General features: G+C 44.7%; 1 protein-coding gene across 1 annotated transcript in view; it reads left to right on the plus strand.

The window, feature by feature from the left end:
* The window catches only part of LOC134067936 (ryanodine receptor 3-like), a 172,133-nt gene that overhangs the window by 56,230 nt on the left and 89,472 nt on the right, over positions 1 to 26,431 (plus strand). Inside the window, exons 23-38 of the mRNA XM_062523424.1 lie at positions 1,687 to 1,770; positions 1,980 to 2,139; positions 2,885 to 3,032; positions 5,096 to 5,298; positions 12,286 to 12,460; positions 13,007 to 13,215; positions 13,467 to 13,666; positions 14,099 to 14,165; positions 14,294 to 14,454; positions 14,822 to 14,987; positions 16,788 to 16,874; positions 18,734 to 18,960; positions 19,258 to 19,750; positions 21,335 to 21,673; positions 22,278 to 22,478; positions 25,890 to 25,992. Coding sequence (XP_062379408.1) covers positions 1,687 to 1,770; positions 1,980 to 2,139; positions 2,885 to 3,032; positions 5,096 to 5,298; positions 12,286 to 12,460; positions 13,007 to 13,215; positions 13,467 to 13,666; positions 14,099 to 14,165; positions 14,294 to 14,454; positions 14,822 to 14,987; positions 16,788 to 16,874; positions 18,734 to 18,960; positions 19,258 to 19,750; positions 21,335 to 21,673; positions 22,278 to 22,478; positions 25,890 to 25,992 — 3,023 coding nt within the window. The remainder of the gene's footprint in view (positions 1 to 1,686; positions 1,771 to 1,979; positions 2,140 to 2,884; positions 3,033 to 5,095; positions 5,299 to 12,285; positions 12,461 to 13,006; positions 13,216 to 13,466; positions 13,667 to 14,098; positions 14,166 to 14,293; positions 14,455 to 14,821; positions 14,988 to 16,787; positions 16,875 to 18,733; positions 18,961 to 19,257; positions 19,751 to 21,334; positions 21,674 to 22,277; positions 22,479 to 25,889; positions 25,993 to 26,431) is intronic.

Genomic DNA, 26,431 nt, shown 5'->3' on the forward strand with positions numbered 1-26,431 from the left:
GTATCAGCGTGAGCATCTCTCTGGGTTTTCCATCTTCACTCCTGTCGCCCTGAGAGAGGGCTGTGCGGTCATCAGTAAAACACAGACGGTGTCTGCTGCTACGCTGTATCTGGAGTCACGGTGGGGGATTCACACACCTCTCTGTGTCATGTCACAGAATATCCTGCTCAACTATCTCTGCTCAACTACACACACACACACACACACACACACACATAGTACACACACTCACACACACACACACACACACACACACACACACACATATAGTACACACACTCACACACACACACACACACACACACACACACACAAACAAACTTCGCTAGAGGACACCTTCCATCGACTACTGATGGATCAGTAGACAAGATGCACAAAAGGGTTCTTACTGTAGGTCCTTAAAGATAAATGTGAGATAAAAGATATGTCCCACCTTACTTTTCTGTCCTTCAGAGGCAATAGATCTCACTAACAGTTTTTTTCAACTGCTTATACAATGAATCTTTGCTAGTCACACAATAACACACACAAATCTAACAGGAAGTAACTTGCTTGTGTTTTTCAAGCACAATACTATAAAACACTAGAAAAATGGCAGACATATTTGCCACTTATTCACACTCAGTCCTCAATGTACAAACACTGATGCAACATGATGTATCCAAAATGTCATATTATGACAAAAGTGATTATAATGTGAGGCGAATGTTTGCTTTAGAGATGTGTTTATGACATTTTGAATGTTGTTTGTCATTTTGCTGGAGATTTGAGGCATTTTGCATTTTGTGTGAGTTTTGAAAAACAGACATAAGAGTTTTAAAAATGTGTGTAAACAGTTGTAAAGAACTGTAATATATTAATAACTACAATCAGTAGAGTTTAAACATTGATAGAAGTGGCCAGAAGTGTGCTGTTTAAATGATGAGACGCACTGGACGTGTGCTGTAGGAGCACACAATATGTGTTGAACAGCTGTAAATTGCTTTGCTATTCAAGAAATGAGAGCCAGGTAATGAGACCAAGAATAAGACATGATGCAGACAGACACCTTTGTTAGACAATGGCAGATAAAGGCAATCATCTCAACGTTGTTTTTCTCCCCTGGAAACGAGTCTATTATCCTGCCCTCAGCCATTCTCTTCTTCTTTCAAACGGCCATCAGGCTGAGTCAATGGATTCATTATTTGGAATGACACAGACAATTTAGCAGCGCATTACCCTCTCTGTCTGCTCAGCGGCTCCTCACACGCCATGCTGGCTGTGCGTTATACGGCGTGGCATCACTCACAGGGGGACACAGGAGCTCCTCAAGTTATCACCACGCCAACATGCACTGCTGCATTATGGGAAGAATGTGTCAGAAGTGGGCATTGTATGATGCAAAGTATTGCTACACAAATGTGGCTGTCCTGTACGAAAAACCGAGGGTGTTCTGGAATGAATGACTAATGCTTTAATCACATCCGGCCCAGATCTGCACCTGGTCCTGTTCAGATTCGGTCTAAATCAAGTCTAGATCCTTCAAATCTTGTCAAAATCCAGTCCATATTGTCTCTACTGTACATCTACTCCAAAGACAGAGATACAGAATAGTCTTAAAACTCTTCCTGAATCTCACCAAGTGCGCTGTCTGTATCCACATTGGCATCGCTGTAATCTCTCCTCCTTTCCCTCCCCTTCCCACAGGACACTGCTGGCTCTAGGATGTCATGTGGTACAAGTCAATGCTAATGCAGAGGACGACCTGAAGAAAGTCAAACTCCCAAAGAAGTGAGTCAGTCTCTCTCTCTCTCTCTCTCTCTCTCTCTCTCTCTCTCTCTCTCTCTCTCCAAAAGTCCTCCTCTTGCTTAGCTCCTTCAGCGTTCACCATCAGGAGTGGGATCTGAGAAGCTCTGGTATCTAGTGAGGCATCCTGGAAGGCTTCCTGCATACTAAGCACTTGTAAATGTTGACCTTGTTTGTTTGGTTGGGTTTTGTAGCTACATGATGTCAAATGGCTATAAGCCCACGCCTCTGGAGCTGTCAGACGTGAAGCTCACACCAGCCCAGGAGCTGTTGGTGGATAAGCTGGCAGAGAACGCCCACAACGTTTGGGCCAAGGACCGCATCAAGCAGGGATGGACCTATGGCATCCAGCAGGTACTGATGAAGCCTTAAGCAATGCCTCTCATTGGCTCAGAATAGTTATTGACATGTGAGACTGCAGACATCCACCCACCCATTATTTTCAACTTCATATGGCTAAATAAGTATAGCATTTACACTATGCATGAAGTGCGAAAGTAGAACTGGCCAGAATAGACGAGGTAAGCAAGTGCATAAATTATCCTGTGAATTAAAATTGAGACAACAACATGTGTGGTAATTATTCAGTGGAACATTTCAAGTAAAGCATAAGCAGATGTCTAGACACAGCTCTCTTTCTTGGGGGAGGCGGTGAGGGGGCATCCACTCCAGCAGATAAACATGATGTAAGGGAAAACAGGATAGTTATAATTATGACAAATGCTCAATTAATCCCCTACTCCCCCGGAAGGATTGACAAGCCAGTCGGAACAGACAACAGCTTGGAGCTCCGTCCCCCAAGTGGGACTGATGCTGGCTACAGTTACTATACATGCTCTGCTGTGCTCTGAGTGTTTCTCTTCTCTGCTCTTCTCTTCTCTGCTCTTCTCTTCTGTTTTCTCTTCTTCTGGCTCCTCTCTTTTCATCTTCTCTTTCTCCTCTTATGGTGCTCTCTCTACGGTACGTTCTTCCTTTCTGTCCTCTTTGCTCTTGTTTTCTTGTGTTCTCTTCTATCTGTATTTTCTTCACCATGCTTTCCTCTCCTTCATCCTCTCTCATCCTCTCCTCTTTTGCCTGATGTGCTATGTCTTGTATAAAGGACCTGAAGAATAAGCGCAACCCCCGTCTAGTGCCCTACGCGCTGCTTGATGAGCGCACAAAGAAGTCCAATCGAGACAGCTTACGGGAAGCCATCCGCACACTCATTGGCTATGGCTACAACATAGAACCACCTGACCAGGAAGGGGGTGAGTCTGTCAATCTCTATTCCTGTCACCTACAAATGTGTCCTGAAAACACTAGAAATACCTACGTCAAACAAACATTTTAAAAGAAGTTCAAAGGCCCTCTCTGTTTCAAAATATTTTAAAAGGCTTTATTATCATGGCTTGGTCGTTCAAACCTTTTAAAACACTCTGACGTGTTTCAGCACCAAGCCTTTTTCAGGGAGTTAAGCAGTTCTTTTGGGGAGGAGATGTCCTTTTGAAATACCACTCTACCAATCATGTGCACATGTATATTTCCTTCATCAAAGATGGGAGAGAAGTGTTGTGTTAAAAGTTAAAACAGCTATGATGGTTGCTAGGGTAGCCATGTTGGTTGCTAGGGTTGTTGCAAGGTTGATATTACAGTGGTAGTTGCTAGTTTGTTGCGAGGGTAATTGAGATGGTGGCTAGCGTAGACATGGTGGTTGCTATGCCAAATAAAGTGGTTGCTGTGCTGGTTGCTGGGGTCATGTTAGTTGCTATGGTGGTTGCTAGGCTGACATTGTAATTGTGGTTGCTAGGTTGTTGCTAGGGTAATTTAAATGGTTGCTGGGGTGTTGCTGGGGTACATATGCCAAATAAAGGGGTTGCTATGCTGGTTGCTAGATTGACATGGTCTAATGGATGTTAATAGACAGATAGTATAATGCATGTTGATAAAGAAATAGTTGAATTCTAAGTTAAACGGTTCAAGTTAGTGTACAGAAAAAGTTGTAAGCGGAATAATAATAGATAAGAACCCTAGGAAGAACAGCACTGTTTCATGCACTTTAATTAAGGTGGTGTGGCTGTCCCGTCTGTATTCATGACTTTGTGTCTGTATGAGCTGCTGAAGAGCATGGCTTTAGCAGTGCACTCAGCTCTATGGTGGCATTTTCAGTTCAAATACTGTACACTTGAATGTCAACATTTCCAATAGGAAGAGTTCAGGCAATGTAAAGAGCATGTAAAGCATGTCAAAGTTACCTTTAGCAATGCATACGCATCATGGCTGCCACATGTATTCCCTGTTTGGTATGTCGGTTGTGCACATCCTCAAAGCATTAACTCAGCGTGTACACACAACGCAATATTCACGTGAATATTATAGGCCATAGTATAGCACAGTATGGCACTGTACATGAAAATGCAAGAGTCTGCAGAAACTTGCAAAGTGCACAGCAGACATATTACTTTTGACAGGGAATAACAGTGTATTTACCAATTCATGCCTTTAAGTTGGTCTTTTACTTAGATTGTATATGTTATTTTTGCGATGTTCAGCTATTTCTCAAGCGGTTTCAAGTCGTTTCACCGAGTGAAAATGTTGCTATTTTTAGTTTTCACCGTTTCCCATTCAGAACTATGCTCATTTTAGTTCCTTAAAGTTGTATACACATACAGCCAACAAATTATAGAGCGTTCACATTTGATCATGACTGACTGGTGTATGTTGATGTTTATCAAGCGTGTGTGTCTATGTCTAATTCTGTGTTCTACAGGGAGATAACTCTTAATCAGACTTTAATGACTGTTGATTTTTCACAGACTGATTATGCTTTGTTGTTGTTTCCCAGTCTAATGCTGATTGAAAGGTTGAATGGTGAAGTGTGTTCTTCTTTTGGCCATGGGCAATTCTGGATCACAAGAATTCATTTAAATGCATCTCTCTCTATGCTTGGACTTTAATTAAGAAATGGAAGGGAACTATAGAAAATAAATTGTTGACTTAGAATGTTAATTTATTTTTGCATGACTACCACAGGCACACTCACAATACATTTTCTAATACATGGCTATGTACTATTTGCACTCTAATAACATCCTGCAGAGTAAGAGTTATACCACATGACAGACTCTCAATCGTAATCATTTCCTCCATGGTTCAGTAACACTGTTTGGCCTATCTTATGACAATGACATGTAAACACGTTATCTTTTTTATTTGTCTCATGCCCGATATGAAAACCCAGGAAAGACTCATCCAACTCATTCGTTGTAAACTCATGTGTGGTATGGTGGTATGGTGGTAGCAAAATGTCCTTCACCCTTGTGTCTGCCGGCAGGTCACGCGGTGGAGAGGCTGAGCATCGATAAGATCCGCTTCTTCCGGGTGGAGCGCACGTATGCGGTGAAGACAGGGAAGTGGTACTTTGAGTTTGAGGCGGTAACGGGGGGAGACATGCGCGTGGGCTGGGCCCGGCCTGCCTGTAGGCCAGATGTGGAGCTGGGGACGGACGACCTGGCCTTTGTGTTCGATGGCTACAAGGTCAGTCCAACTACAGCCAAATAACATTTACAGAGCTGTCCAAATAATCTGCAAGTAATGTAAAGAGTTGCATTTTGTCTTGAGTCTTTAATCATCACAAGTGACTTTAAATAACAAGCCCTGCAAAGACAGACAGACAGACAGACAGGGAATTCAAGGTCTGAGTAGCTTATACTGTAAGACATCACACACTACATACACTTACAACATAAACAGTATGATGAAATAATAAATCCACATGAATAATATTATGGCCAGTAAAAAATAACTAGAAATGCAATTCCAAGGAATTACCAGTGCATGAAAATGCAAAAATAGATAGATAATGTAGATATGGTTGCTAAGGTGTAGCTAGGGTAAACATGGTGGTTGCATAGTTTACAGAGAGTTGATAGTGTGAAGGTAGACAGTTTAAAGATGAAACATTCCAGTTCTAACTTAACTAATGATTTCTATTCATGTTAAAATGTTGATTAGCTAACTTAGCTAATGATTTCGAACAGTTACGCTAAAAATGCTAATTATGCTAGCAATGCTAACTTTACTAACAATGCTAACCAGGTTGATTAGCTAACTTAACCGATGATTTCTAGCAGTAATGCTAAAAATGCTAACTATGCTAACAATGCTAAATTTGCTAACAATGCGAACCAGGTTGATTAGCTAACTTAGTTGATGATTTTTTGCAGTTATGCTAAAAATGCTAACCATGCTAACCATGCTAACTAGCTAACTTGCTAGTGAGGACTTTTATTTTGAAACATTTGTTGCTAGGGTATCCATGGTGGCCACTATCAGGAAATAAGAAGTTACTGCAGTATAATCATGTTGGTTGCTATGGAAACGGTCATAAACACTTCATTTTAATGGTTGCTATGTTGGTTGCTAGGTACATGAAGGTTTCATGTAGTTGACTGGAGGCATAGTGGATGATAACTGACAGTTGGAATGGTTGAACAGTTCAATAGTTGAGTAGTTTCAATGGTTAAATGATTTAATAGTGTATTATTGCAGTGAGGACTTTTATTTTGAAACAGTTGTGGACAGAGGAAACAGTTAACAGGATATGTAGTCTTCTGAGAGACTGTATGCTTAAAGCCAGAGAAACTGACAGTTGGTGCCCAGTTGGCCGGCCACCTGGCGTAAGATTCTAATTGCTGCCGTGATGTCATAATGGGCAATGTTAAGTCTATGGGGGAAATTGTAATAGTTTTTATTTAATAGTTTAAAAAGTATAAAAGTTACAGAGAAAAATACATTGCACCCATGTCCTAAGTAAGACCTACGTAACAAAGTTTGAATGAAGTTTCTACGTTAAACGGTTGAGACTGCATTAAAGGCGTTAGAGGAAGATGTTTTACAACTAGAGAAAGTAATTCCAGGGAATTACGAGTGCATGAAAATGCAAACATTTCTGCTTAGGACGCACAGGAAACAGTTGAACAGGATCTGTAGTCTTATTAGATCCAGAGTGTATGCTTAAAGCCTGAGGGAGAGAGAGTTCTAGCATAGGATTCTAATTGCCAGTGTGATGGCATAATCGCAATGTTAAGTCTATGGGGAAATTTTAATAGTTTTTATCAGAGCCATATAAAGAGAGAGTTGCGACAACTCCATTGACGCTAATGTTCCATATTTTCTCAACAATAGTTCCCGGAAGTTAGGATCGAACACTAATAGCGTTCTCGTTAACAGACAGTAAAAGACGGTTATTCTATGATTCTAACGAACAGTCAAAATCGCTTCCGGGAACTATTTGAACTACTTGAAGTTACACAAACCACGTCACAAACCAAATTTTCTGTACCCGGGTTGTCGCAACTCTCTCTTTATATGGCTCTGGTTTTTATTTAATTCGGTTTTTAAGTGATGATGTAACAATGGAATCCTGCAATCTGATTGGCTGTTGGAATCCTGCAATCTGATTGGCTCCCAGAATCCTGCAATCTGATTGGCTGTTGGAATCCTGCAATCTGATTGGCTCCTGGAATCCTGCAATTTGATTGGCTCCCAGAATCCTGCAATCTGATTGGCTGTTGGAACCCTGCAATCTGATTGGCTCCCAGAATCCTGCGATTTGATTGGCTCCCAGAATCCTGCAATCTGATTGGCTGTTGGAATACTGTAATCTGATTGGCCCCCAAAATCCTGCAATCTGATTGGCTCTCAGAATCCTGTGATTTGATTGGCTCCCAGAATCCTGCAATTTGATTGGCCCCCAGAATCCTGCAATTTGATTGGCTCCCAGAATCCTGCAATCCGATTGGCTGTTGGAACCCTGCAATCTGATTGGCTCCCAGAATCCTGCAATCTGATTGGCTGTTGGAGCCCTGCAATCTGATTGGCTCCCAGAATCCTGCAATCTGATTGGCTGTTGGAACCCTGCAATCTGATTGGCTCCCAGAATCCTGCAATCCGATTGGCTGTTGGAACCCTGCAATCTGATTGGCTCCCGGAATCCTGCAATCTGATTGGCTCCCAGAATCCTGCAATCTGATTGGCTGTTGGAACCCTGCAATCTGATTGGCTCCCAGAATCCTGCAATCTGATTGGCTGTTGGAATCCTGCAATCTGATTGGCTGTAGGAATCCTGCAATCTGATTGGCTCCCAGAATCCTGCAATCCGATTGGCTGTTGGAACCCTGCAATCTGATTGGCTCCCAGAATCCTGCAATCTGATTGGCTGTTGGAGCCCTGCAATCTGATTGGCTCCCAGAATCCTGCAATCTGATTGGCTGTTGGAACCCTGCAATCTGATTGGCTCCCAGAATCCTGCAATCCGATTGGCTGTTGGAACCCTGCAATCTGATTGGCTCCCGGAATCCTGCAATCTGATTGGCTCCCAGAATCCTGCAATCTGATTGGCTGTTGGAACCCTGCAATCTGATTGGCTCCCAGAATCCTGCAATCTGATTGGCTGTTGGAATCCTGCAATCTGATTGGCTGTAGGAATCCTGCAATCTGATTGGCCCCCATAATCCTGCAATCTGATTGGCTGTTGGAATCCTGCAATCTGATTGGCTGTTGGAATCCTGCAATCTGATTGGCTCCCAGAATCCTGCAATCTGATTGGCTGTTGGAATCCTGTAATCTGATTGGCTGTTGGAATCCTGCAATCTGATTGGCTGTTGGAATCCTGCAATTTGATTGGCTCCCAGAATCCTGCAATTTGATTGGCTCCCAGAATCCTGCAATCTGATTGGCTGTTGGAATCCTGCAATTTGATTGGCTCCCAGAATCCTGCAATCTGATTGGCTGTTGGAATCCTGCAATCTGATTGGCTCCCAGAATCCTGCAATTTGATTGGCTCCCAGAATCCTGCAATCTGATTGGCTCCTGGAATCCTGCAATCTGATTGGCTCCCAGAATTCTGCAATCTGATTGGCTGTTGGAACCCTGCAATCTGATTGGCTCCCAGAATTCTGCAATCTGATTGGCTGTTGGAATCCTGCAATCTGATTGGCTGTTGGAATCCTGCAATCTGATTGGCTCCCAGAATCCTGCAGTCTGATTGGCTGTTGGAATCCTGTAATCTGATTGGCTGTTGGAATCCTGCAATCTGATTGGCTGTTGGAATCCTGCAATCTGATTGGCTGTTGGAATCCTGCAATCTGATTGGCTCCCAGAATCCTGCAATCTGATTGGCTGTTGGAATCCTGCAATATGATTGGCTCCTGGAATCCTGCAATATGATTGGCTCCTGGAATCCTGCAATCCGATTGGCTGTTGGAACCCTGCAATCTGATTGGCTCCCGGAATCCTGCAATCTGATTGGCTCCCAGAATCCTGCAATCTGATTGGCTGTTGGAACCCTGCAATCTGATTGGCTCCCAGAATCCTGCAATCTGATTGGCTGTTGGAATCCTGCAATCTGATTGGCTCCCAGAATCCTGCAATCTGATTGGCTGTTGGAATCCTGCAATCTGATTGGCTCCTGGAATCCTGCAATCTGATTGGCTCCCAGAATCCTGCAATCTGATTGGCTGTTGGAACCCTGCAATCTGATTGGCTCCCAGAATCCTGCAATCTGATTGGCTGTTGGAACCCTGCAATCTGATTGGCTCCCAGAATCCTGCAATCTGATTGGCTGTTGGAATCCTGCAATATGATTGGCTCCTGGAATCCTGCAATCCGATTGGCTGTTGGAACCCTGTAATCTGATTGGCTCCCGGTATCCTGCAATCTGATTGGCTCCCAGAATCCTGCAATCTGATTGGCTGTTGGAATCCTGCAATTTGATTGGCTCCCAGAATCCTGCAATCTGATTGGCTCCTGGAATCCTGCAATCTGATTGGCTCCCAGAATTCTGCAATCTGATTGGCTGTTGGAACCCTGCAATCTGATTGGCTCCCAGAATTCTGCAATCTGATTGGCTGTAGGAATCCTGCAATCTGATTGGCTGTTGGAATCCTGCAATCTGATTGGCTGTAGGAATCCTGCAATCTGATTGGCTGTTGGAATCCTGCAATCTGATTGGCTCCCAGAATCCTGCAATTTGATTGGCTCCCAGAATCCTGCAATCTGATTGGCTGTTGGAATCCTGCAATCTGATTGGCCCCCATAATCCTGCAATCTGATTGGCTGTTGGAATCCTGCAATCTGATTGGCTGTTGGAATCCTGCAATTTGATTGGCTCCCAGAATCCTGCAATCTGATTGGCTCCTGGAATCCTGCAATCTGATTGGCTCCCAGAATCCTGCAATCTGATTGGCTGTTGGAACCCTGCAACCTGATTGGCTCCCAGAATTCTGCAATCTGATTGGCTGTAGGAATCCTGCAATCTGATTGGCTGTTGGAATCCTGCAATCTGATTGGCTGTAGGAATCCTGCAATCTGATTGGCTGTTGGAATCCTGCAATCTGATTGGCTCCCAGAATCCTGCAATTTGATTGGCTCCCAGAATCCTGCAATCTGATTGGCTGTTGGAATCCTGCAATCTGATTGGCCCCCATAATCCTGCAATCTGATTGGCTGTTGGAATCCTGCAATCTGATTGGCTGTTGGAATCCTGCAATCTGATTGGCTCCCAGAATCCTGCAATCTGATTGGCTGTTGGAATCCTGCAATCTGATTGGCTGTTGGAATCCTGCGGTTTGATTGGCTCCCAGAATCCTGCAATCTGATTGGCTGTTGGAATCCTGCAATTTGATTGGCTGTTGGAATCCTGCAATCTGATTGGCTGTTGGAACCGTGCAATCTGATTGGCTCCCAGAATCCTGCAATCTGATTGGCCCCCAGAATCCTGCAATTTGATTGGCTCCCAGAATCCTGCAATCTGATTGGCCCCCAGAATCCTGCAATCTGATTGGCTGTTGGAATCCTGCAATCTGATTGGCCTCCAGAATCCTGCAATCTGATTGGCTGTTGGAATCCTGCAATCTGATTGGCTCCCAGACTCCTGCAATGTATTGGTTATGTGTGTTAAATTATAGCTCAGAACTCAGGTTTCAGTCTTTCGGAATTAACCCTTATAAACGACCCTGTTGTGCCAAATGGGCTTTGGTTAGCCTCAGACTCACTCACTATGAGGCTGCGCTGCTAATGCTAGTCATAGCTATGCTAGTTAGCCAAGGACTAGCGTACCATGCCCGTGAAGTAGCTGGTTGTTGGTATCCAACATGGCGGCGCAATGTTAAGTCTATGGAGAAATTTGTAATAGTTTTCAATTCATAGTTCAAAAAGTGTAAAAGTTACAAAGTTGAAAAATACATAGCTGAAGACACATATGTAAGATCTACGCGATTCAGTTTGAATGAAGTTTCTACGTTAAACGGTTGAGGCTGAATTAGACGCACAAATTCGTTAGAAGAAAAATAAGAAGAAGATATCGGATAACATAAGAGTGCATTTTCATGCACTCTAATAAGAAGTTTTGGAATAACAGTACAGTGCATTTTCATGCACTGTAATAAATCAAGGATCCACATGAATGCACTAAGGGATGTACTGTATAAGCATGAGGCGCTTGCAGTGACAGGGCAGGGACTGAGCCTGTCATTCAGGATGCAGTGGTAAGGTGCAACAGTGTAGGGATCAAGTCTAGAGACAAAAAAAGTCTAGGGACAAAATATCCTGCAAAACAATTAGTGTCACGGTAAAGGAGTTATGTGTGACTCGTACAACTACATTCATTAGCAAAGGATCCATCAGGCCCATTTGCTAATTTGTTGTCATTTATATTTAATAGGTTGATAATTGATACTGTATGTTAGAAAAGCCATAAATCTGTCATTTTTGAACGCACATCAGATTTTCTTGCACCAGATTTGTGGCCTGCATGGCGACCTGTCCTTGGCACACTCCTTGAGAACTCCCTCTTGATTGCCTCTTTGGTGTGATTTCTTGGAGAGTGGATTTGTCATTGTCCTCTAAAGACACCTTCAAAGCCCTCTTTCCTGACTGCTTCAATGCACCCTGGAGCTACAGTACTAGCACATGTGCTTCTTTAAAGCACCCTTTTGAGCTCCAGACGCAGAGCACAGACTATATATAAAGGAGGTGTCTATTATAATGGAAATATTCTTTGAGCCTTTTGAGCATTATTGGTAAAGTGTTGACGCCTTCCAAGGTCAAACTTAAAACCCAAGGTCAGTACAAAAAGGCAATCAAGGTGCCTTTTCCATGGAGTTGTACAAATATTGCCACAATCTGTTACAATCTGTTAGCAATCTGTAAGCAGCACCTCTCATTGTCTACACACACACACACACACACACACACACATACACCCACACACACATACGCATAGACACCCACACACACACACAAAAACGTTCTACAAGACTATTTATTGTCTTTACTCCCTTTGACGCTATATATGACTGTATTGAATGTTTTCCAAGCTACAATGCAGCAATCCTCAGTGTCTCCTCTGAGACTGATTACGTCTGATCTCAGCCAATTTATTGGACCTGTCTGTCTGTCCTAATGGCTTCATTTCTCTCTTCAGTACATAACTCTGTTGTGTTGTTGTTGTTGTTGTTTCAGGGTCACCGGCTGCATATGGGCAGTCGTCTCTTTGGCCGGTGTTGGCACGCAGGTGATGTGGTGGGCTGTATGATTAACATGGAGGACAAGTCCATGATCTTCACCCTCAACGGAGAGATTCTCATCACCAACAAGGGCTCCGAGCTCTGCTTTGCTGACTTCGAGACGGAGGATGGTGAGGGAGGGGGGAGGATGATATTTAGGGAAGCTTTAAGAGTCGGTGTTAATCCAATCCCCTTTCTGTCACCTTTTTCTCTCGCTGTCATACTGTAATCTCCCTCCGCCGATAATCAGGTCTTATTTCTCTCTGAAAACCTCTAAGTGCCAAATGTTTAAATATAGATCCTTACTTGCTTCATTGTGTCATCAGTCATCTCTGACCTGGAGCCAGTTTACTGTGCACAGTTTGACCTTGATTGGTGCAGCCAGATCTCCCCTCTACACCCAAACACACCCATCCATCCATCCCTCCATCATTTCTTCATCAGTTGTCTGCCATTCTGTTTCCTTGTAGGCTTCTTATACTCTACCTGATAACTCTCATGTCCAACTCCCTCCTCTACAAACCCAATGCCCACCATATTGTCCTCTCCTTTATGTCTTCATTAGACTTTGTCTTGTTATCTAGTTGTTTTTAGACCCAATAACTCCTAAACCAGTTGCATGTAGTTCTCTATGAAGGTCTGAAGAGATGTGCCTGTTTGTGTTGCTCTCCCCGCAGGATTCATCCCTGTGTGCAGTCTGGGTCTGTCCCAGGTGGGCCGGATGAACCTGGGCAAAGATGCCAGCACCTTTAAGTACTACACCATGTGTGGGCTGCAGGAGGGCTTTGAGCCATTTGCTGTCAACATGAACCGTGAGGTCACGATGTGGTTTAGCAAGCGCCTGCCCACCTTTGTCAACGTGCCAAAAGACCACAATCACATTGCGGTAATACCCAGCGGGATATGAGATTTGCTTTGTAAGGGCAGAGTGACTTAGCTGGATATCCATTTACAGCTGCAGGCTTTGACTCTTGAGATTTTAAAGGGACATGGAGGTCACTTTATTGTCTAGCAACTCCTGATGTTTGTGCAGTAATCAGTAGATGGCATGTCAAAGGACTGCAGCTGTGCCTGGCCTATGTTTTGTTGTTATTGACTCCCAGATACGCTGTGAACAATGTGGGCCAATTTCCTCAGGTGACCAGGATCGACGGCACCATTGACAGCCCGCCGTGTCTGAAGGTTACCCACAGGACCTTTGGGACGCAGAACAGCAACGCTGACATGGTGTTCTGCCGACTGAGCATGCCCGTGGAGTTCCACTCCACCTTCAAGATCACCGCCTCCATGGACATCAACGGAGTGCACGAGGACGAGGCGCTCAAGCTTAAACACAGGTGTGGACACGGCCATCAGTAGTGGTCATTCAATCAATCAGCTCAAACGATCAGTGGAAAAATCAATCAATGTCTGAGCTACTTCCATTATGGAGGAACAGACACTCACTTAAATTGGCACTGAAGACAAAATGTCACTTTTGTCTATCTGTAATGTTTAGTCAATCAGAAAGGCCAACAATCAATCTGTCTTAACAGTAAGGCCATTATGCATAAGGATTTACTCACTAGAATGTGTTGGTGAGCCAAAATGTCTCTTTTGAGCCGTTCAGGAATAACAATTCACCCTGTCAAAATATGACTTCTTCACAGTCCTCTCAACTGTTTTTCCGGGAGCTTTTCAGGGAGCTTTTAAAAGCTGCCAATATGTCATCTAAAAAGGCTTGTGCAGGTTGACTGTTAAAAGCTCACTAAATCAATTCTTCTGTCCAGACACACAGTGAAATCCATGAAACACATAGAGGACGGAAGGAGAACTGACTACAGCAGCATTACCATGGTCCGTCACCATTTTGGTTTTTGACCCATTCTTACCAAACCCTTACTAACCCATACCAAACACCCAGCACATCTGGAGTGTGTGCTGTGTTGCATGTGTGTGTCTTACACTGCTTTTGTGTGTTTCAGTACTACCACTCTGTGAGGGTGTTTGCTGGACAGGACCCGTCCTGTGTGTGGGTGGGTTGGGTCACCCCTGACTACCATTACCATAGCAACAACTTCAACCTCAGTAAGAATCGGAGCGTCACTGTAACCCTGGGAGATGAGCGCGGGCGGGTCCATGAGAGGTACAGTACACTGTACACTCCCCCTTCTTTACTCCATCCGCCGCAGTCCCTCAGGAGTAGCTCAATTACAGCTGTGGTGTGATGGCACTAGACTTGCGCTGAATATACCTTTTTACCAAAAATACCTCAATAATTATGAGATGGTTCTATAAAGCACAATCATACTAACACACATGTCACCTTTTGAACTCAGTGAACTATCCACTGGACTGCAGGAAGTATTGTGGATGTTGCATCTTCATATGAATTGTTCAATGCAGACTCCAGTCTAACCTATGTTGTTAAATGACAGAATACAGTAGTTTACCTCAGATGACAAGGCTGTACGATCTCGTTCATGAGTGTGTGTGTTCTTCTGCACCCCCAGTGTAAAGAGGAGTAACTGCTACATGGTGTGGTGTGGGGACATCACTAGCTCCAGCCACTCGTCCAGCCGCAGTAATGTGGATCTGGAGCTGGGCTGCTTCATTGACCTCTCCACTGGCCTTGTGGCCTTCACTGTCAATGGCAAAGAGCTGACCACTTCGTACCAGGTAATGTCCTTCGATGTAGCATTTCTCATTTTCTCTGGATGGAGATCAGTTTTTTTTACCATGCTTAGACATGCCATTATTCCAATCACCACTTGGCATAGTGAGTACCATAAGCAAACACCATATTTAAACCTTTAGGTCATTTTAGATTCTGCCATGAAGGAGTTAGAGTTACATTTTAAAGAGGTAAGTAACTATTTTCTGAATTGTTGCAGTGCTCACAGCCTAAAAGGTCTTTTCAACTTTATTCGACTATAGATGTGTCTCAGTTTTATCTTCTGTAACATTGGACTCTTTGGACAGTTCTTGGGCATAGTGGGTTAGCACTACTGATTTGAGTATATTTTGTGATTTGCTTGTGATTAATGTCCATCGAAAATGAATCTTACTCTAGTGAATATGAACAGTATACTGTAGAGTCCTGTGGCATGAACATTCCTGTAGAGCTCTGTGTTAGCGTGTTGCACACACTAGTGAAGGAGCTATTAGCAGAGGCTCTGGGAGAGCACTGCCAAGTCTAAGCTGGGAGGCTGACAGTCGGGTGTGTTCTCAGACGAGGTGAACAAAACCGCGCTCTTTAAAGGCCATGATCTTCTTAAACTCATCCTAGCGAGGTACACGCAAAGCGACACAGCCGATGAGTCATCTCCACAGCTTTTCAGCCAGCTCCCGGCTACGCTTCCCTGGTCACACACACACACACACACACACACACACACTCACACACACACGCGTGCACACAGTCATAATACACATATACACACACAAGCACATAGAGATAAGTGTGTATATGTGTATGTATACACACACACACACACACACACACACACACACACACACACACACACACACACACACACACACACACACACACCTCTGCTCTGATCGGTGGCTGGTTGAGTCAGATTGTGTGTGTATCTGGGGCCAGTGACACACACATGCACACATCTCCTAACAGCAGGAGCTCCATGAGTCAGAGAGGAAGAGATGGAGATTTCTAGAACTTGTGTTGTTGTTCTGTCTTGACTCAAGTCAATCAAGTGTAAATCAAAATAAAATGTATTCTGCAGCAGCTCCTGGCAAGATCTCCCTGTGTTTCAGTTAAAAATGCACAAGCATACATGGTCTGCTTTCTGAAAGTCTGAGTTTGAAGATATTTGGTTTATTGTTGTTTTTAGTCATTATTTGGGTGTTTCACATTTTTAGCAACAATAAGAGAACTATACAGTAGGACAATAGAACTAAACATTAGGAAAATAACAAAAAAACATCTTTGAAAGCTTAACTGTTTATCAAGGCTGTAAGTAGAAAGCATTGGTACAAAGTCAAGAGGCCGTCACTGCAAAACAAAGGATGCAGTTGACAATGTACAGTTGGTCTGGACTGCTGTACAGTGCGTCTTTTTGCCCAAGGCCAAACTCGGAAATGAAAGAAAATAGCCACTATGCCTTCTTTTTGCATTGCATGCACACGTGTATGCACATGAATCTGTTTGTATGAAAGGTTCTTGTATGAGTCTCATGAAGATACTTATGAATTTACAGTCCACTGTCACAATGGCCTCAGGACATCTGAAGTGGAACACAGTGTGTCTCTCAGCATGCTCACAATGTCCTTTGTTTTTCTTTCTTCTCAATCACAATTCCTTATACCACTCTCTCTGTGTGTGTGTGTGTGTGTGTGTGTGTGTGTGTGTGTGTGTGTGTGTGTGTGTGTGTGTGTGTGTGTGTGTGTGTGTGTGTGTGTGTGTGTGTGTGTGTGTGTGTGTGTGTGTGTGTGTGTGTGCGCGCGCGTGCCTAGGTGGAGCCGAATACAAAGCTCTTCCCTGCTGTGTTTGTGCTCCCCACCAGTCCTAACCTATTCCAGTTTGAACTGGCCAAGATCAAGGTAGGTTCTTTTTTCTTCTCTTGTCTCCTCTTGTCTTTCCTTTTCAAAATGTCTCCACACAAAAGCTGACCTTTCCTTGGTGTTGCAGTTGAAGCATCTGTATAATGAATTGGTTGTCATGACTTTGCTGGTCTAAGAGTGAGTCTCTTTCTTCATGTGTCTTCTGCTTCCCCTTTCTGTCTGTCTCTCTATCTGGGTGTCTCTGCCGTCCGTCTTCTGTTTTCAGTCTGTCAATGTGTCACTTTCTTTATCTTCTCCGCTGCTCCATCTATCTGCCTTTGCATCTATCTGCCTTTATGTCTCTCTCTCTCGTTGTGTCTCTGTCTGTCTCTCTCTCTCTCTCTCTCTCTCTCTCCAATAATGATAATAATAATAACTAGAAAAGCACTCCGAGAGCTCAGCTACCTCCGCCTGCATTGTTCTTCCTAGGTTTTGAACCGAAACTATTCAGATCGCCACTACGTGGCCATACCATGCCATTACACCACTAAGCTAAATGCATAAATGCTTCTGGAATCCCGACAGAATTACGGATCAGTCCCAAAATTTAATGGTTTCTTCCTTAGGTCATGTCTGACCTTCCCTGAAAATCTCATCGAGATCCATCCATAACTTTTTTAATTATCTTGCTAACAGACAGACAGACAGACAGACAGACAAACAGACAGACAAACAAACAAACAAACGCCGGTCCCCGATGAAAACATATACCTCCTTGGCGGAGGTAAATAACAACTTGGATTTATATAGCGCCTTTCATAGTACCCAAGGTCGCTTAACAAATGGGAGGGGCGGGGGGGGGGGGGGGGGGGGGGCGGTGGTTAGCGTTCAAGGGACTTGTTTGAGGTGCTTTTTGAACATGGGCAGGGACGGGGCAGAGCGAACATGGAGTGGAAGGGTATTCCAGAGTGTGGGAGCATTGACAGAAAAAGCCCTGTCCCCAAAAGTCCGCAACCTGATGCGGAGAATGGCCAGCAGGTCCTTGTCAGAGGACCGCAGGGAGCGTGACTGAGTGTAGGGGTGGAGGAGATCAGTGAGGTTTTGTGGTGAGAGTCCATGGAGAGATTTGTAGGTGAGCAGGAGGATCTTGTAGGCAATGCGTGACTTGAATGGCAACCAATGAAGCTGTTGGAGAACGGGAGTGATATGCTGCCAGGGCTTTGTGTGGGTTAAAACCCTGGCAGCTGAGTTCTGAACATACTGGAGTCTGCTAAGGGCCTTGGTGGGCAGGGCAGACAGAACACCATTGCAGTAGTCCAGACGGGAGGTTATGAAGGCATGGATGAGTGTCTCGGTTACTGAAGGTGTGAGTGAGGGCCGGAGTCGTAAGATGCCTCTGAGGTGGTAGAAGGCAGACTTGGTGACGTTGTTAATGTGAGACCGGAGGGAGAGAGTGTCCAGGATAACACCCAGGTTGCGCACCTCAGAAGATGGGGAAATGGAGCAGCCATCCACGACCAGGGCCAGGTCTCCCATTTTCCTGAGCAGTGGTGCAGGGGCCACCACCTGCACCACTGTCTCTCTCTGTATGTCTCTCTCTCTCTCTCTCTCTCTCTCTCTCTCTCTCTCTCGCTGTCGTTCCTAAGCTTGTTGGTCTTTTATTAGTGTAATTGTGTGGGAGAGATAGACAGTAGTCTACTAACAGAACGTTAAATCTTTTTGTCATCAGACATTTTTGTATTGTTTTTTTTATTGCTAAAGCATTTTTGATCATACAATTAATCCCTGCATATATAATCTATGCTATAGCAAAAAAAACGGAATGGAAATTCTCTGATGATCTCTTTCAATTTTTCACCTCTCTCTCTCTCTCTCTCTCTCTCTCTCTCTCTCTCTCCCCCTCTCTCTCCCCCGTTCAGAACACCATGCCCCTGTCGTCGGCGGTGTTTAAGAGTGAGCACCGTAACCCTGTGCCCCAGTGTCCACCCCGGCTGGACGTGCAGACCATCAACGCCGTGCTGTGGAGCCGCATGCCCAACTGCTTCCTGAAGGTGGAGACGGCGCGGGTCAGCGAGAGGCACGGCTGGGCTGTCCAGTGTGTGGAGCCGCTGCAGATGCTGGCCGTTCACATCCCTGAGGAAAACAGGTGCACACACACACACACGCACACGCACACGCACACGCACACGCACACGCACACGCACACGCACACGCACACGCACACACACACACACACACACACACACACACACACACAATCACTTTGATATTGTAATTGTCCATTGTCCAGCCTCTTCTGTCCACAACATTCTACATTCTACATCTTCCCTCTTTGAACGTTATGAATGCATCAGCTGGCCAGCTGGCTCCATGCTAATCTTCTCCCTGTCTCCATGTTGTGTGTGTGTGTGTGTGTGTGTGTGTGTGTGTGTGTATCCTGCAGGTGTGTGGACATTATGGAGCTGTCGGAGCAGGAGGACCTGCGTAAGTTCCACTACCACACGCTCAAGCTGTACTGTGCCCTCTGTGCCCTGGGCAACACCCGCGTGGCACACGCCCTGTGCAGCCACCTGGACCAGGCCCAGCTGCTCTACACCATCGACAACCAGTACCTGTCGGGGCAGCTGCGCGAGGGCTTCTACGACGCGCTGATCAGCATCCACCTGGAGACGGCCAAGGAGGCGCGCCTGATGATGAACAACGAGTTCATCATCCCCGTCACCGCGGAGACGCGCAGCATCCGCCTCTTCTCCGACGCCTCCAAGAAGCACCAGCCCCCGGGCGTGGGCCTGAGCACGTCGCTGAAGCCGCGGCTGCACTTCGGCCCGCCCTGCTTCATCTCCAGCACCAAGCGAGAGCAGCACCTGTACAGCCCGCAGATCCCACTGGACGTGCTCAAGGAGAAGGCCATCTCCATGCTCACAGAGGCCGTGCAGGTACTCACCCAAAGCGTCTCCAATACGCTTCTGTGGTAGAGGGCCATTAGGCATACAGTACTTACAGTATACAGTATGTATATATGTACATCTAAAACTGACAATACGCTCCAAGTGTGCATTCAGAACATGGTCAAATACGTATATACAGGAGAGGGGTGTTATAGTCCTGGTGATATGTAGGTGGGGGGTTTCTCAAAGTGGCCAATCAACAACAAGCCTGTTTAATGGCATCATGGTGCAGCATGCAACAGCAGCAATGCACAGTTGACAGGTCACAATGGCGCATGTTGCACCCAAGATCCCTAACAGTTCTCCCTCAGCTCCTCCTTCATGCACTGCCAGTAGCCTGCCCACCCAACCATGACAAGGATACCAAACATGATACACATGACATTGGTTGACTGATTGACGTGCACACAAGTACTACAAGCTAGGCTGGGTGAACCCTGCCTGAACTTCTGGGGAATTTGAATTTCGCCCGACAGCTCAGGCTGGAAACCAGCAGATCTATATCCTCTGTCTACTGCCAGAACCTTTGGCTCCAATCAGAAACGGCCATACTCTAGTCCTAACACGCTATTGGCCGGTGACGTGACGATAATGAAACTTAAGCGACGCGAAGTGCAGTAGAAACAAAGCACAGCCTCCCCAGACTAATGTTCAATCTTAAAATATTGAGCTTAGTATGGTGAAAACCAGACTAACTACAAGCCCTTCTTGTACTAGCAATCCCTTGTACAGTACACAGCATGCATAGCATACACACGCATAAGTCACCGCCGGGCCCCTTCATTTAAGGATCCCATTTTGAACAATAGAACATAGGGCACAAATGTTTATTTTTCTTCTATAAGGGGTGCAAATTATGTTAAATCCAAACTCTGAGGAAAGCTGTCAGAAAAAAAGTCTCTCATTATAAGCCTTGGTGCATCAGTGTCAAACATTGAAGCACAAGATTCTATATTCATACCAGAGCTGTAAGTGTTGTCCCTGTCTGTTGGCTTCAGTGAAAAAACAGCAAGTTATCCCTATGGTCTTCTCTTATGCAGATCTAAAATCAATACACTCCTACTTACTTTTCTATTAACAGCATAAGGAGACAGAGTGCAGCTGTTCTGAGATCTCCACTCACTCTCCTTAGTTATGCTGTTTACTCTTGTATATTTTCCATCTAGTCTGTAACCAAAAATAAAAAATAAAAAAACAAAGTTTCAGCCTGGCTAAAGACCACGTCAAATGAGACGTGGTCTGGCAACCAGACGTTCATTTTCTCGTATTAGAAAATATGCCCAGATCCGTTCATTGGGCACCACAGATGTCTAACAAATGCGTCTGTGCATAGCTCATCATCGTCTTGCTTTCCCCCTGTTCTGTGATTGGTCCCCTATATCAGGCAAAAATTAGGGCTGTAGTTTCCAGACTGCCTTAGCAGCATGAATGAAATCACCGCGCAAGGCAGGGTGGGAACACCCAGGCTAGGTTTTGTTACTACAGTATCAACACTGATATGATATATCTCAATTCCTGTAGATAAATCATTTGATGAGTCCATGAACTTCAACCTGAACTTCCCTCACACAGGGTGGCGGTGATCACATCCGGGACCCGGTGGGCGGCAGCGTGGAGTACCAGTTTGTGCCCATCCTCAAGCTCATCGGCACACTGCTCACCATGGGGGTGTTGGCCAGCCACGACGTCCACAAGATCCTGCTGCTCATTGAGCCCAACGTGTTCGGAGAGCAGAGGGAGGAGACTGGAGGTGGTGGTGGAGGAGTAGGTGGAGGAGACGGAGTGGGGAAGGAGGGGATGAGCAGTGCGGAGGAGAAAGCGGTGGAGGCTGGGGAGGCGGAGGCCAAAGATGCCAAGCAGCCCAGGAAGGGACTACTGGAGAAGAGGCTGCCTGAGTCAGTCAAACGACAGGTGAGGATGACCCATTTATTGATGAACTCAAGTGACCATTAGGAATGTAATGTAGGCAGTTCATGTAAATTTGAGATCTACAAACACACCCAGATATTGATCTAGAAGAACATCTTAAAAAGTCCTGAGGGAGGGAGGGAGGGTTTCATGGAATTATGCATAGAGACAGACTCATGGTCAACCCTTGTTTTCCTCTAACACTACTGGCTGAGTGATTTCAGTTAGCATGGCATTTAGCAGTGCCACAGTTCTGGATCCCCATCTGATGGAGAGGTGACTTGTACAATTGCTCCTGATGAAACTGTGCACTTACAGTAATGTCATGATATTCTTACAGTCACTAATAATGTCCAATTGCATTTGAGTCCTGTTAGTCCCATATTTCACTCTTCCAGCCGCAGTATTCATTCATTATTTTTCCACGTACCACAAGCAGTTGTTGGAAGCTGACACCGCTAAGTTAAAGTCACTCTATTTACATTTCAGCACTACTGTGTCATACATGTTGTTGCATTGTGTGTGTGTGTGTGTGTGTGTGTGTGTGTGTGTGTGTGGGTGTGGGTGTGTGTGTGTGTGTGTTGGCCTTTTCCTCTCTGTTTATCAGATGTGTGAGCTTCTTCACTACTTCTGTGACTGTGAGCTGAAGCACCGCATCGAGGCCATCGTCTCCTTCTCGGACATCTTTGTGTCTAAGCTGCAGTTCAACCAGAAGTTCCGCTACAACGAGCTCATGCTGGCACTCAACATGTCCGCTGCCGTGACCGCCAAGAAGACCAAGGAGTTCCGCTCACCACCCCAGGAGCAGGTGACCAGCAGTCCTTCTGATACAGCTAAGGATGATCCACATTTGTATATTTTCATCTCTTTCTGATCCAATAGTGCACCTTCCCCCCATCATTGGTTTAGAATTCAACTCAGTGTGTGGAAATCATATCCTGTAGTTGTGGAAATTAAAACTATAGTTATAATTTCATGAGAAACAGTGACTAGTTGTCTGGACTGTCCCCAGCTCAGGCACAGATTGCTGCAGTTTGGCTTTGGTTTTTACTGACACTGCAAAAATAAGTTTGCACCAGATCATTTTACTTTTCATTGTTTTCCTATCAAGCAGTAAGGACATTACTGGACAGAACATTTTTATAGAGAGGGATAGAATTTTGACTCAACAACAGGTCAGTTTACATGTGTGTAATTACATACAGTAATTGTGCTCACGCATTTCAGGCGTAACGTGCACGTATAAACATGGGGAGGATATGTACAAACAGGCCGCAATGAGAGAAACGCGCAGACTGCCTGCCGTGGGAGCTGAGAATGGCTAATTGCGCTTTTCTGTGTCATGCATATTAATTCCTGGGCGGATCAGCTTAAAATGGGTGTAACACGCAAGTACAGGGGAGGAGAGGTGCTAATAGCGATTGATTAAGTATTCCGCCATATGTATGAAAACAGTGCACGTCTATTTTGCGTTGAAAAACTTCCGCCTTCTGAAAGCAGGTGTAATCCAAATTGAGGTTAAATGCGTCTATTAGAAAAACGTTTAGAGTCAGCTGAATCAATATTCAGAGCATCAGTTTTCTTCATTATACTATGTCAAAAGCAACCTTAACTTTTGTTTGCCTCTCTAGAATCGTATTTCTTTCACGACATAGCCTAGGCTACACTTCCCAATCTGTTAGACAGGCATTACTGTAAGTCATATCCTTATAGTCTACCTGCAGTAAATAGTTCACAAGTATTTTTTTAAGTGGATTAGTAGAACTTCTAGGCCTACTCTGTCTGTCGCTGCTCATTGACATCTCTTTGTATCATGTATGATCGCTAAACTTTGATTCTTTTTAATATTGCAATATTCAACTGCGCTTGTGGTTCAGCTCTGCACACGCAACTAGCGTTGTAGAGGGGGCAGGAATGGGCGGGGATGACCGCAGTTAACGTAATGAAGTGACAGCTTAGTAAATTCCACGCAATATAGCAAAGCACAGCGTTCGCATTCTGCATATACAAAAATTCGCTGTTACCGCTGTGTTAGTACATCTGGCCCTTAGAGTTGATGTACTGTATTTTTCCCCCTATAATGGTAAATGTGTACACAGCTCTCCTCTCCACCACAGCGAGTACACAAACCACTTTACACTTTACACCCTTCTCGCTCGCACCTACAGCAGCAGCAGCAGAGGCTGCCGTGCCTTGCCGTGCCGTTTAGTGTGCTGCAGGCTGCCTAGTGGGAGCAGTTAGGGGTTCAACATCCTCCTCCCAGACTTCTCAGGCTGCAGCCAGGAGACACAGAGCTTGTAGCAGAGCCCTTCAATTCCCAAACAAGTGCTACAATCCCCAGCTACTGCTGTCAGCTTCCAAACCGGTCTTGTCCAAACAAGATGTGTCTTCTCCAGAGGGATTGTGGAGTTCCTGTTGCCAGTTTTGATGGGATTTGGTCTAGGTTTTTATATGCTACCCTCACTGATTTTATGTTAGAGAAGGGGCGTCAAAGTCATGTGAGGCAGTGGGCTGGATTTGTTGGATTGAGACCTCGTGGGGGCATTTTTCTGCATGGGTATCAGAGTGTTGTTTGATGATATTTCTTTACTATACACACTTATGCGCAAATCATGTACTGCTGTCATATACTGGTCTTTCTCTCTTGAAATACCCTACTAGCATGTCAGTTTCTTCGGCTCTTTCTTGGATGGTTTGAAGTGCCAGGTTTAATCAATTTATCATACAGATATCGCTTATTGGACACTATTGAAGACGGCTGGATGTCAATGGTTATCTTTTTTATAGCTCTGGCAACCCAAACTAACTTGACTGTAGAAACCTGTGGATTATACAACAGTTCCTCTGCTGTCATGCTCCATTCCTGCTTTTGTCCTAAGAAGCTTCCTATACAGCAGTTCTCGATCGGACCAATTTTATCCAGTGGCCTTTAAAGCACATTTCTGCATTCATTCAGTGGCACCAGCTGAGGACCATATCTTATTATATCAATGATGAGTCAGTTACAAACTGTCATAAAGCTCAAAAGAACTCAAACTCACCTTTCTTAGGGCGCACTCACACTAGACTCTTTGGTCCGGACCCAAGTTCGTTGGCCGTTGGTTTGCTTGTTTTTCCTAATGTGAAGTCTGCCAGAAAATAGTGGTCTAGGGCACGGTTCACTAGAAGTCCAGGGCGGTTTGAATGCTGTCTGTTCCAAAACCAGGAAATAAACTGTCATTTTTGCAATGTTGTCAAGTGATATTGCTAAATAGAAGCTAGTGCTTCAGAAATGGACCTGGGTCCACAAACAGAAATGCAACGTGAGCGAAGGTCAGCGGGGTCAGACTCAGAGCTATGGAGGAGTAATCACAGTTAAATGGACCAAGTGTGTGGGCAACCTTACATTGTTAGATTCAGAGGCTTTTAAGAAGTCACCTCCCACCTACATACATCACATGTGCCAGGGTATTTCGGTCTTGCTTCTGTTCTCACACTGTGACTTTTACTAGGTGACTAGATGACTTTTAAAAATCTAAAACTGTGCATTTCCTGATGACATTTGCACCTGTACATTTTCTGGTGACTTTTAAAACTCCCTGTTTTCTTTTAAACTTTTAAAAACGCTGTTCCCTGAGTCACTCCCATGTCACGTTGCCATGGTTCCCTGGCTCTCCTTCAGCTATCTACAGTATCTTTGACTAGGTGGCCCTGAAACTCCACCCAGCCCACCAGCCAGACCACTTTCCCATTATCCCCAGCCAAAAAGCCCACAAAAGCCTTCACCTCTGTCCTCGGCCCATCTCTCTCTCCGTCGTGGCCATATATCTAGCTCAGCACTTTAATAAACCCCACTCCCTGGTTAATGGAGGCTGTATCGGGCCAGAGAGTTGGGCTGGCTAAAATCAGACCCTCCAGGGTCATGTCCATGAAATCCGCTGCTTTGGATTAGTGTGTTCGTTTGGAGAAGACATCCTCAAAATGATTTAAAGAGGTTTCAGGATAGTTCAGGTGAGGACAGGCTATTCCTGTTTCAAGTTCAGTGAACTTGTATGTCTTTAAGGAAGACTTTGTATGCAGACTCCATCATCTGAGGATAATTTATTATATCACAGAAGAATTAAGAAGCATATTAAAGAACTTAATGAGACAGATCTCACTACCTTTATATGCTATCTATTTCTATGTACATACACAACGTTTCTGAATAGCATAAGTGACATTATCTATTCTGTTTTAGATCAACATGCTGCTGAACTTCAGTACGGGGGAGGACTGCCCTTGTCCAGAGGAGATCCAGGAGGAGCTCTACAAGTTCCACAACGAGCTGCGGCTCCACTGCGGTAAGGGAACATCGCCCGGTTGGGATCAAGTCAGAACTGCTCACTGATCCCACTGCTTAAAATAACTTCATCACTGATGTTGTAGGATGAATAATTATCACCTCTCCAACGAATTTCACCTCAAATTCTGACAAGAACAATGAGTTAAGGTTCAATCGGTAAATCCTTAAGGGTACTCTTTGAATAATAAATATTTAACAATTATGTCAGCAAATACTGTTGGAAAGTTTGATGTTGAAAGAACATTATTCAGACCATAGTGAAAGATTACACTGTGACATATGATAATCATTAACAAGATTAGCAAATTGTGAATATCTTGGCATATTATGGCAATTACAACGCATGGCCTTGTCTTCTTAGCATGCTGTGAAATCTACTGGAGTTGTGTGAAGCAGAAGACTCAGGGTAGAGCTAAGGAGAGAGATGGTTAGAGAAG

The sequence above is a fragment of the Sardina pilchardus genome, chromosome 20, assembly GCF_963854185.1.
Source record: "Sardina pilchardus chromosome 20, fSarPil1.1, whole genome shotgun sequence".
NCBI classification, from domain to species: Eukaryota; Metazoa; Chordata; class Actinopteri; order Clupeiformes; family Clupeidae; genus Sardina; species Sardina pilchardus.